General features: G+C 44.9%; 1 protein-coding gene across 18 annotated transcripts in view; it reads right to left on the reverse strand.

The window, feature by feature from the left end:
- Nucleotides 1-1,159: 1,159 nt before the first annotated feature.
- Nucleotides 1,160-12,910, reverse strand: part of OtopLa (proton channel otopetrin-like a) — a 74,048-nt gene continuing 62,297 nt past the window's right edge. For 16 of the 18 annotated variants that reach the window (XM_031983838.2, XM_031983839.2, XM_031983841.2 and 13 more), the window contains 7 exons: nucleotides 11,803-12,133; nucleotides 10,796-10,904; nucleotides 10,200-10,360; nucleotides 9,963-10,119; nucleotides 9,005-9,465; nucleotides 8,188-8,515; nucleotides 1,160-7,438 (listed from right to left, as the gene is read on the reverse strand). In XM_031983838.2, the coding sequence (XP_031839698.1) occupies nucleotides 6,744-7,438; nucleotides 8,188-8,515; nucleotides 9,005-9,465; nucleotides 9,963-10,119; nucleotides 10,200-10,360; nucleotides 10,796-10,904; nucleotides 11,803-12,133 (2,242 nt within the window). In that variant the 3' untranslated portion in view covers nucleotides 1,160-6,743. The remainder of the gene's footprint in view (nucleotides 7,439-8,187; nucleotides 8,516-9,004; nucleotides 9,466-9,962; nucleotides 10,120-10,199; nucleotides 10,361-10,795; nucleotides 10,905-11,802; nucleotides 12,134-12,910) is intronic. The other 2 variants (XR_012998743.1, XM_031983836.2) reach the window with 2 other exon arrangements.

Raw genomic sequence — 12,910 nt, forward strand, 5'->3', positions numbered from 1 at the left:
TCTCTTTTGTTTTCTTTTCACTTCGGCTGCTATTTTACGACTCCGTTCTCCTCGTTGTTCGATACCAGCGTTTCCTGCTGCCCGCGGTACCCGTTATTTCCTGGCCCGGTTCTCAACGCTTCCCATCCTCCGCGATGTCCCGGTGTCTTGGAGAACGTGTCTCGGCTAGTTCCCAATGGTGTATTCGATTGATCTTCGTGGGTCAGTTCGGTCTGGATGTTACGTTAACGTATTTGTTAAGAGGATTTTGGAATGGAGTCTTCGGACTTTGTTGGAAGCGTTCGTTCTGGGAGTTTTGAAAGCGGCGAGTTTGCCGCTGCATCGACGGTTACGGTCTCGTCTCGCCATCTGCCGTTGCGAGCACGAGCTTCACTGCAGTTCTGTGTGCACTTGGAATACTGGCGAAGGTTTTGTGCGGTTTTCTGTGGAGTGCTCTGAATTATCGACGCTCTGGGGAATGGCTAAGTGCAGTAGCGGACTCTGGATGCAACGGCTGGGTGTTGAACTTTGTGAGATTGCAACGTGATCTGGACTTAACACTTTGCACTCGAAAGTTTCTCAATGGAAATATTGAACATTTTCTGATAGATAGATTGATAGATAAATTAAGCAACAGAGGTGGGAGGTTATTGTATCGAATCACGTGGTGACTGAGAGTCACCTCTCGAGTGCAAAGGGTTAAGTTATGTACAGACTGAGTATGTAGACTTAAGGCACGTGCAGACTGTACTATTTTTATGGATACTATTCTGAAAGAGACATCGTCAAAAATACTTCAATAAATTAGCAGACTTTACCTGAATCGAAAAGCCAGTTACTGAACTTTATAAAACTGCACATGAAAAGTTGGTTCTGGGGGAGAATTTTGACGTTGTGGAATTTGATAGGAAATGTATAAGCTCCCCTTTGTACTTGTAAGTGCAGTGTCGCTAAAAAGAGGTTTCTGTCTTATGTAGTTCAATAGTTGACTGTTTTGTTTGAATATGTCAACACAATTATTATTAATATCTATAGAATATTACTAAAAATCATCCCTTTGAAGTTCCCTCTAACTCCACTGCTTACCAAAAAATATTCCCATCGAACAACCCCTCGCCGATGGGAAACCACCCTGAAAAAGGAGCTGAAAGAACGACGCATAGACGCGAGCCCGCTCGTGTACATCTAGATAACTTTTATTAACCAATATAATCGTATATCGTTACAAATGACGGCGGCAGCGTGTCGTTGCCGCCCCAACGGATTACAATGAAACGGCGTGTTAACGTTATACAATCAAAATGGGAATCGATGAATGAGCGAATTCACGAGTTTCACTTTACGGTTTTCGTATTTCGTCGCTACTCGACTTCGAAAGAACTGCTTACACGACAACATGTAAATCTTGTAGAGAGTTTTATCATTGTGTCCTGCATCCGTCCTGACCGCGTCCCGAATCCCGGCTCCAACCACGGCGGCGGGATCCCAACCGTGCCACCCCTCTGAACCGTATTCTCGAACTGTGTCAGCCTGACCGAGCCGTGACGCGTGGGTACGTCGGTTGTGCGCGCGTATTGTGTGATGTGTACAAACTGTAATTATGCTCGAAGACATCGAAAACTCACTACGTAATGTTAAATGACGACGCGCCGCGGATCTGCCCCCGACGAACGCTCGCGACCTCTTTTATCGTCCTCTCACGATCATGAGATACTCGATCGTTTACCGTCAAACTTACGATCGTCCTCTTTATCCCGTTTTTCATTTGAAAATCGAACCTATCTTTATCCTTGTTGTTCGTTTATTAGAAAGATTCACGAAAATCGAACGCACGATTCGAACAACCGAATCGTTTAGCGTTGAGAGCGAATTCTTGTCGTTCGTCGCACAGCAAATCCGCGACTCATTGGTTAGGCTTACGGCTACTATCGAGATACTGATGTACATATACAAGAACCATGATCCTGCTTGTTCACTAGAACACCGGCAGAGTATACAAAGACGTTGTTTGCCGAATAAAAACGAACCACGTCCGCAACCGCACCGTTCCTCAGGCTCTCGCGCACGCACGCGGATGCACACCCACACTTTCATGGTACACGTGGAAGGGTAACTGGCATCACACGCTCTGTTCCTCTCTCTCGCACGCTCTCACGCAGACACACGCTCTCCTTCGAATGATCGTCAGGGTATTTGGTTCCCTTGCCGTGTTTGCGCGCGGTTCGTCCTCCCACTGCTCTCGTTTCCTCACCGTTCCGGCTGCGACCCACCCCCTTTTTTGTTGGTCCTGTGTGGCAGTGCCTTGTTGAATGTGGTCTCGTCTGAACGGTAATCGAAGCGATTTTTCCTTGTGTCTTCTTTGGCCGCGTCGGGTTTGTAAATGGAGGACTCGAGATGATTCTTCAATCTATCGGCGTAATGAGAATTACTTTTAGTTGAATGAAGCAGGATTTGTACTCTTAAGTTTTCATTCATCCGAAAGATTGGATGTTGATAAGAGAAGATAGTATATCAATATAAATTGAAACAAAAATTAAATATGTGATGAATATTAATGAATAGTTCAATAATTAATCAAGATTCTAATGCTAGTTTGAGAGACTCTAAAGTGTACCTCTTTCGATATTATAAGAGATCAATTAGAACAAGTTTCATGACTCCCAAAATTGATCACTCAGTTTTCAGTAAAAATGCCTAATATTCCACGATTTCAAATAGTCACGATCAGAAACCGAAGAATCACCTCAATCGACCAGTCTTTCCCCGAATTTCAAGAGTCAAAAAATCGAAACTCGACCAACGATCGCCGAGACCCTAGTCGACGTTTTGGAAATAAGTTATTGGCAGTCTGGTTGATCACGAAGCGAAGCTACTCTCGCTCGGAGCTCGAATAAAACACATTGATCACATATCAGAGAAACAGTCGCGCCCCTCTCGATCGTAACCCCCATGAAGACGGAACTCGTCGCGCAAAAAAATTGGTTTCTCGCCATCGCAGACACTCCTCTGAACAATAATATTCTGTGCATCGTTTTATTTACATATTCGCCACGCACTCCTCGCTCGTCGTTCAGTTTCGCGTACATCAAAATCAATAAAAGATCTCCATTCTCTTATTTATATTTATATCTTCATATATATATATATATATTTATGTATATATATATCTATCTATATATCTTCATTTATTCATTTATTTATTCATTTATTTATATTTATCTCGGTTTGCATCTCTCTTTCATCCTCTCCTCGTCAATAATGTCGCGGATTACAATTATATGTATAGTTTAATTTTTTTCTTTTTATGTATAATCAGTTTCACAACTTCGTCCCTCTGGTTTCCCTTTCCCCGCCCCCGTTCCAAATTTCACGCACTTCTTTCTTTCCTCTTTCTCTCCCTCTCTCTCACGCTCTCTCTCTCACTCTTTCTCTCATCCTCTCAGCTACACAGACGCCTAAGAATTAAAATATTTCGGATTGCTAGGTACACACGTTCGGTCTCCTTTTGTGTTCTCCTGCGGGGGTCAGGGCCAGGAAACACGCGAACCGGGGTTGGTTTTTTTTTCATTCTCCATCGTCTCCGGTGGAGGGAATTCACCATGTATAATCACTATGTAAAACACGTTTTTTTTTATTCCATTACTTGTTTTTTTTTTACTTGTTTTGTAATTTTTTCACTTGTTCATCAACGATCTACGCACGATATCCATTAGCGAAGTGATAAATGCGAAAAGGTCCGTATCATCTATCCTCCCTCGTCTGTTCGTCCTTGTATGTGTGTGTGTATCCTCCGAGATAGGCTTAAACGCTAATCGATAATGGTAATTAATAATTATCCTCTCGTGAATGGGTGTCCCGTGTGTATATGCATGGTATGTACGTACGTTTAATGTAATGTTTAAATGTTAAACGCGTGTGTATGAGATTCTCTAACCTGCGAGCCGGCGAACGACCGCTTTGAGTTCCGTTCGTCCGTGACCGCCGCGTCGTCCGCCCGCCATCTTGTCGCGCCGTCCGCCATGGTTCCCTAACCTCTAAAGATACTCTTAGCCTCGCGATTAAATCTACATCCGTGGTTTCGTCGTTCTCCCCTCTCGTATTCCGTCGTGGTAACATCCTCGAGCGTGTACCCGACACTTGTGTACACAAAGATTCGAATGGAATTGAGAAAAAAAAGAAATATTGAAAAAATCGAGAAACAAACTCGAGAGAAAGAAGAACGAAATGCGATCTACCCTCTCTATACACAACGATCCGCTTCGTATCGTCTCGCGAACGATCGTTCCTCTCGTAATTCGTCCCTTCTTTCGTCGTCGCGTCCCTCCTCCCTTATCTTCCACCCCTTTCCTCCCATTTTACCTCGTCTCAACCCCCCGTGTCTCTCTTCTCCTCGTATTCCCCCTTCATCTCTCGCTTCTATCTTTCTCCACACGCGCGTTCATGGATCCGCGATCGCGGCGATGTCTCGATAAAAGATTCTAAAAGTTTAGAAACGATTTTTTTGTACTCTGGCAGCACGCGACGAGAAAGAACGCCGGATTGCACGCACCTCCGCCGCGATTTTCCACCCTCCCACCTACCTTGATCCGTTCTGGACCGATTTACCCGCGGTGAACAAAAGAGGTCGGTCCGCGAGATCGGGAAATCTGTCGCGCCGACCGGTCGCTCGATTAATCGGCATCTTCGCAACGAAACTCGATATACCCTCCTGCTCCTGCGCATCGAGCGTGTTCTCCCTGTACGTGCGCCCCGTTCTTTCGTTCCTCCGTTGAGACTCCACTCCGTGGTTTTCTTCATCCTCAGCCTCTGTCTCGCTTTTCCTCCTCGACTCTCGAACGAGATACGTCGCCGTCACGGTTATTCCTCTAAAGCTATCGCGCGGACCGTGCTAACGAAGAACGTGCTTGTTTCCTAATGAGGTGACTCCTCGAGGCGCTCGTTCACCCTTCGTCCTATCCCGAAACTCGGTTCCTCGATCGCCATTTCCGCGGCGGGAATGATTGGATCGCGGATTTTCATGGGAATAGAAGCTTTCGAAGTGAATGAGGTTGGATTTAAATATGAACTGAATAGACGTTTGTTTCTTTTATTACCTCGATTGCGATGCAATGACTGAAATTTCGACGGAGTCACTAATTTCATTACCTTTTGTATTATATTCAACGCAATAAGTCCATAAGATTTTACGATTGGTTGTTATTAGACTACTTTTATATTCATCGTGCTTGACTTCTTAAGATGTTCACTGAGAATAGAAAGTGTTCCCATCAGTCGATCTTCAATTTTCTTATTTGTAAAGATCCTTGCATTAGATTGAGTCTTCATAGAAATGCAAATAAAATTCTAATCGCGCAGCACTGGGTCTTAATGAATCCTCGGATGAAACACGAAGGGTGAACCGACGCTGCCTCGATGTTCTCGATGCACGATGGGGCGAGGGTACGTATATAATATATAAAAGTAGAAAATTTGGCGGCAGTATATAGAGATCGTGAAACGTGAGAAACGCGGTGAAAGGAAATGGGCCCTGGTTCCATGAGAATTGGCGTCGCACGCGTTGCACTCGTGCCCGTCTCTCGGTTTTGGTCTTTGTGCTTGTTTCGTCATCGTCGCCGTCGTCTTGACGGACAGTGACCTTCATGAAATCTCGATGTCTCCGTTAATCGCGCTCGGACTGCATAAGTTCGTACGCTTGTAGCTTCCAAAACTCCGAAAAAGAATTCGAAACACCCGGAATCGAGTGAAACTCAACGCAGTTTCATTCCGTTCTCAACTCACCGAAACCATAAGAGGACGAACAAAATATTTCTCCAAGTTTCATCGATCTACAAAACAAAAATTCGTACGAACTTCCGCAGTCCAGCGAATGTTCATCGACCAGTCTGGTCCTGGGCTTCCTCGTTTCACCCACCGATCAAGGAAGCAACGTTCAAGCTGCGTTAAGCAAGGAGAACTTGAGAACCAAACGCTGAACGCTTTGGCCCAACAAACAGAGAAAAACAAAGGAGCGCCTCGCGATCCTCCCCGGGTTCTCGTCGTCGCTAACGGTCGACTTCGAAGACGCAGGACCACCGTATCCCCTCGTTGAAAGCGACTTCTACCCTTGAACATCGTACCATCAAAATTAGACTTCGTTCTCGTTCCAACTAAGAACGATCAGAGTCATTGCCCACTGCAACCATTCATATCGAAGGAATACCACGAGAACCTGCGTCTGTAGTTACTTTAATCATCAACCAACTGAATCCTCAATCATTCCTCGATCCAAGAGTCTTCAACGAACCAGCATCTCAAATCTACTGGACACTTGATAGCTAGATTCGACGAAGCAGCTATCTTCCTCCACTTTCAACGCTCAGACGATCGACTCGAGCAACGAAGCATCAACCTAGTCGCTAACGTGAATCTCATGATTCCAAAAACTGTATTAGACACCTAGCAGATTCGTCGAAGCCTCGAAGCTGCCTTTACCCAGAACGTTCAAAATCAAAGATCAATCTAGTCTCAAACACGAACCTCAATCCAACTAGATCCATTATCCAGCGAATAGCTCGAGTCGACAAATCCCCGAAGCTACCTACACTCCTCAATCTGTTCAAGCATCATCAACCTGATCTCTACCCCGAAGTCGACCGCGCAACCAGGAATGTTCAAGGGACGACCCGGTGGATTCTCGGCCCGAAGGGTCCTCGCGGACCCTCTGCTCAGCGAACGACGATCGGTCCGGGCCGTAGATCCCGACGAAGGGTACCTCGGCTGCGTGTTTATTCGAGGCGGGCCTTGTAGCTGGTCTTCCATATCTCGGCGAACGTGACCGCGCTGTGGAACCTGTGGAAGATGCAGAGCGGCAGGGTGACCCTCTGCACGATGGCCCATGCGAGGAACCCGTAGAAGTCGAGCTGCACCGGGTTGGCTATCACTTTCCGCGACTCGAACGTGTAGATCACCCACATGGTGAGGTTGCAGATCAGCAGGAAGGTGACCACCTGTCTGCCCGGCTTGCTGCGGTCGTGCTCGGGCAGGTGGACCCGCCTGCGCGACACGTCCGCGATGAACAGCATCTGCAGGATCACGTGGGCGACCGAGAGCAGACCGGTCAGCATCACCAGCAGATTCGGCTCGTGGGTGAACGCCGCCAGGGAGCCGGCGATCACGCTGAACACGGCGTAGATGAACAGCCCGAACCCGGACACGCGCAGCAGGATGTCGTTCAAGTCGCTCTGCTCCTCGGCCTTGAACTTGAGGCTCTGCACCCGTATGAAGCCGACGATGATCGCGATGATCGAGAGCACCATCAGCACGCAGTGCGACACGTCCGCCAGGTATATCGCGATCAGACCGAAGTCCGGGTGGTGGATCAGCACGAAGAACAGGATCAGACAGATCAGCGAGCCGACCAGCAGCAGCAGGCCGAAGAACAGCCCCTTGCTCGCTCCTACACAGTCCACCCTCGTGTGACCTACGTTCACCGCGTTCAGAGGTGGCTTTTAGTGAGGGGTCTCAACTAATGCGCTCCGGGGCCGGCTAGGACGATGCGTTGGTCGCCCCGGATTGGCGTGCGTGATCGTGATTCGTGTGGGTGAGAAGCTGTGACTTTATGGAACATCGCTGTGGCTCTTTTGCTCCCATGAGCTTGTACTAATGTGCTTTCGTAATCGCTTCGGTGGAATCTGGTAAATTGGATCTGATGAAGTTGGTCAGTTCAGTTAGCTGCCGGAAGATGGACTATGGGGTTTGTATATTTTGTGAGCTTTCTAGGTTCAAGATAGAAGCATAGATATTTTACTTGTACTTCTATGAGAGTGGGGAGAGTAGAAAGTTTGATTAATTTGCGATAAGTGATTCGAGATTTGTAGAGTTTCGTAATCGCTTCGTTGGAGTCTGGTAAATTGGATCTGACGAAGTTGGTCAGTTGAGTTAGCTGCCGGAAGATGGACTATGCTTTTTATAGTCTGTAAGTGAGCTTTCTAGGTTCAAGATAGAGGTACAGATATTTTACTTGTACTTCTATGGGAGCGAGGAGAAGATTTGATTAATTTGCGATAAGTGATTCGAGATTTGCAAAGTTTCTATGATGCCAGAGATTGGTGCCTTCCCATCAGCACAGCGATATTGCATAAAGTTCACGTTCGCTGAGTGACGTGGAGTATTACAGGTTCGATGTGAACTAAACGATGATGAATTCTATGGACGTGAACTAATGATTACCTGCGTGGGCTAAAGCAACGGCTCTCCGAGACAGCATGGCCTCCAGGCGACGTTCGAGATCGGCCTCCACCTGATGCGGCCAACGTGGATGCCGGCCGATGTGCTTCCACATCACATAAATCACCGCAGCTCCGATCAGGCTGTACTCGATTATGAAGGGGAACAGGTACGGCTCGGCGTCTTGTACGATCGTTCCCATGATATTCACGCGGCCGCAAGAGTTGGACGCGATTTCCTCGTCCGTCAGTGCCTGCGCGATGATCCCGAAGTTGGGGCTCCAGAATTCGCTGCTGTTCGTCTGGTTGTTCACGTCGAAGATCTGATGAACCTAAATTGCATACATTATTCCATAGCTTCCCCATCAATCCCTCAATTGTTTCTAATTCACTTCTAAAATTCACTCTTTCTATCATTCACCAGTCGAACAGTCTTCATTCATCTTATTCCTCTTACATACCTGTCACGACATAATTGCAACATTGATTAAATTATTCTTTACACAACTGCAAACATTGGCACTAGGTTTACGGAACGCGTCAATTTGAAGATTGAATTTTATAAACATTATTTGGTAAATGCTTCAATCGGTTTCCGTTGATCAAATTACACGAATATGAATCCTGATTGTATTTCTACATCAACGAATATCAACTGTCCCAAGAACAATAGAATAAACTGTACAATAAATGCCTGTAAAGCTAGTGTTAAATTACTCTACTTAAGTGAATCATCGAAGTTCGTTATCTCACATTGGAAACTCGTCGTTAGTGACTTCGTTAGGGAAGGTTATTAATATAATTCTGCATGAATTCTTCACCTCTTCCTTGCTGTCTGCCTGCGGTAGATCAAACAGATCCATAAGGTAAGATGAGAAGGTTGTCGAGGGTGTGGTGGTGGTGGTGGTGGTAGTGGTGGTCGTAGTGGTGGTGGTGCTGGTTGTGCTGGTCCTCTCTTCGGTGGTCGTTTTCGGCGTGAGCGTAGTCAAGAGAGTGGACAAGGTGGTCGCGGCGGTGGTCGTCAAATTAGGCAGGGGTGCAGAGGTTGAGGTCGTAGTCGTTGAAGACGGAGGGTTCCAGCCGGTTGTGGTGGTCGTCGTCGGTGTGGTGACAGCCCTAGCGACAGCCCTCGCCGTCGTTCTCATCACTCTGCCTAACGTCGAGGTGGCAGAGGTCGTCGCCCTGGTGGCGGTCAATGGAGCTTCGCGCAATAGAGCAACGTCTCGCGGCGCGGTTCCCAAGATGGCGCCCGCGTTTCGCATCGAGTGTTGCTTGATGCTCTCTGGAAATTATTTTATTGTCATTTCTTTTTGTAAATGTGCTTAAAAGTCAATGCGGTTAAATCAGTTTTTCGATATGCCCTGATTTTTGTGAATTTTAATGGAATGAATAATATTCTGTTTAGTCATTGAAGGATTTACGTTTCTTGTAGAACAGAAAGCAAATTTTTATACAAATTTATGTTGTATAATCATTTCAAGATAAAACATTAATTTTCTCAGTTCTTTAAAATGAAAATATAAGGAATCTCAATTTGAATATTTAAATTTTTAGAGGCAACTTTTTGAAATTTTTATGACTAGAAACGAAGTTGGAAGATTCTTGAATTCTTTTGAAGGTTCTTGTTTATTTTGCTTTCTCTTATTTTATATTTTATGCAGTTGAGTTTGATTTTGATTTATTCTTTAGAATTTTGTTCCCCAGAGGGCAAAGGTCTACTGAGTAAAATCCTACCGAAAAAGGATTGAAATTTTCCACGAAAAATTCAGGTGTACCAACCAAGTATGCCCGCCTCGAACTGGCCCATTTTCTGATGATGCTTCGTGATCTCTTTGATGCTCTCGAGCACGAGGGTGCGGATCCAGACGCAGAGGTTGGTGGCGACCACGTGCATCAGACCGAAACGCGCGATCACTTTGAAGCGATGGATGTTCAGCTGTGAAAACGAACGGTCAAACACTCCCTTCGAAACCTTTCCGGTTAAGTGGTTGCTCTCTCCATGGGTCAAGTACCTACCCTCGAGTTCATGAAGATGAAATACATTTGCATGAAAGTGAAGATCATCTGGAGCAGCGGGTTCACGCCCTGGAGGATCTGGTAACATGGTGACGTGGGAGGCACCTCGAAGAACGTGCCGAACTCCAGACCGTTGTAGACCATGGTGCCCAAGCCGAAAGCTGCAGGAAAATGAAGTAACAGTGTAAAACACATTTCTCGTATAAAATAAAAAACATTCCAATTATAGTCATTTGAAGTATTCCGTAGAAAATCGCATCAAAATGAAATTGAGAGGTACGATTAAAGAATGACAATGATAAAATTGAGAAAATGAAATTAAAATGTGACAATGAAGTTGAGAAAATAAAATTAAAATATGACAACGATAACATTAAGAAATTAAAATTAAAATGCGACAGTGATGGAAATAGGAAAGAAGGACAAATTACGTAATAATCGTTGCAATTAGGAAACAAAGAAGCATCGACGCTGAATATGACGATGACTCCAGCAATAATGACCAAACAATAGAATTTTCGCACTTCACACAGCATACTCCCAAAATCCTCAAATGACTAATGACAAAGCGCCGAGTCTAAGGCTAAAATTCTTACCAATCGCTCCAATTCTAAGGAAGAAGCTCCCATGGCTCTGATCGTTCTGCGACGTCTTCCGCTTCCGCAGAGCGCGAGTGGCCACTCCGGCCTCGACGTCCGCAGCGTCCTGAATCAGTATTTAACGTTTCTTCCCCTGAATTCTCACCTGCGTCGCGGCCATTCCGAAATCTCGCGACGCGAACGTATCCCCGTTAATTGCAGCCGCCCCGTCGCGGCGCAGCGCAGCGCCGGAGAGGCTGCGTACTTTAATGAGCACGGAACTGCCGAGTTTTCAGTTTACAAGTGGGTTCACGTGATAATGAATGGGAGGACGGTAGCACGTGCCTTCCAGTAGATGGTCGATGTCGACGGGTAACCCACTTACGTCAGCACCGAAAGTGTCTCTCTTAAAACCGCGTCATCGGCTCGATACCCGGCTCCAATATACCGAAATACACCCGTGATCCGTGGAAAACACGGCGAATTCGAGCAGATTTTTAGAATTAATTTTAGAGGCCCTCTCATCGCGGCCATTCGAATTGAAAGGTTTATTATCTTCAGCCGTGACACCAAAAGTGTTTCAACCCAGTCGAATTTAACATGTTGCTATAGTTATGGTTACTATGGTTCACTCGATTAAACGATGATTATTTGAAAACGTTTCTATTATAAATAATTCTATTCGATTTAACCCTTTGCACTCGAAAGTTTTTCACTAGAAATATTCTTCGATGAGATACAGACGATGTTCTTTGAAACTAATTAACGAGGAAACATATAAATTAAGAAGGAGAGTTACTTTATTTCAATATTCCATATATTGATGCATCATGCAAAGCTTAATATTATATATAAGACTTTATAATTTTGCAAAATCTTTTCTCATCAGAAAATGTTAAAATATTTCTGAAAAACTTCCGAGTGCAAAGTGTTGAGAAGCGAATAACGCAGGAGATTCTCAAACACAGATATTTCTCGTAGTAGACGCAATTCCGTGAGACGTTACGTTAGAGAAGACTGCAAACCTGGTACTCCTTTTTATTCTTCGGTGGCTTCTGCTCCTTCTCCTTCTTGTCCTTCTTCTTGTTCTTCTCCTTGGGCTCTTTCGGCGGCTTGGGCGGCCTAGGCGGCGGCGGCGGCGTGTCGCTTCCTCTGGCGCACCACGCGCTTTCTTGCAGCAGGAAGCAGAACACGTACAGCAAAAATAAGATGCTAACCCCGTAGAGATACGTGAAGAAGCCCTCGTAGTAGTAGAGCGGCAGCTTGTGCGTGACAACCTCGCTGATCACGTAAGCGATGCACACGACCACCAGCAGCTTCGCGTAGATGAAGCTCATGATAATGAACAGCGACGTCCTGCGGGCAGGAAAAGAACGGTAAATCGCGCGTGAACCCCGTGCAAGGTTCTGCGAACCGGCAGACCACCGTTTCCAACGATCGTAACACTGGTTAACCGCCCGAGTCAAAATTTAACCAGTTAACTGCGTTCGACGAGTATGCGCGTCGATTTTACGCTGGTTTAACCACCTAGGTTTGAATTTGACTGGTCAACTGCGAGTGTACACGTTATGGTAAAGATGAAAATAATATTGTTGCTTTTTAATAATAGGTTGTTTATTCTTTAAGGTAAACATGTGATCCTTCTTCTTGCTTTAGATTTTTATTGGAGTTTTATTAGTTGATTTTAGTTATATGCATGCGTCTATTTTATTTTGTAATACTTAGTTGAAGATGATTCTTGATGTAATAGATGTGTACACGTTATTCTGAAGATGAAAATGATATTGTTGCTTTTTAAAAATAGGGTATTTATTCTTTAAGATAAACATGTCATCCTTCTTCTTGCATTAGATTTTTATTGGAGTATATTGGTCGCGATCTGTTTGATGTGTACACTCGTTTAGTTGATTGTACGTGTATGCGTCTATTTTATTTTTAATACTTAGTTGAAGATGATTCTTGATATAATAATAGATGTGTAATATTTTAAAGTTACAGTAGGGTAATAGTGAGTTGTGTAAAATAAAGAGAACGTTGAGAGGAAGATTTCTTTATAATTTTAAGCTTGAAATAGGGATTTCGCGTGAGAGATTTTTATTATGTTTATATTATACATGTTTCATTGAAAGTTAT

Source organism: Nomia melanderi, chromosome 6, assembly GCF_051020985.1.
Source record: "Nomia melanderi isolate GNS246 chromosome 6, iyNomMela1, whole genome shotgun sequence".
Taxonomy (NCBI): Eukaryota; Metazoa; Arthropoda; class Insecta; order Hymenoptera; family Halictidae; genus Nomia; species Nomia melanderi.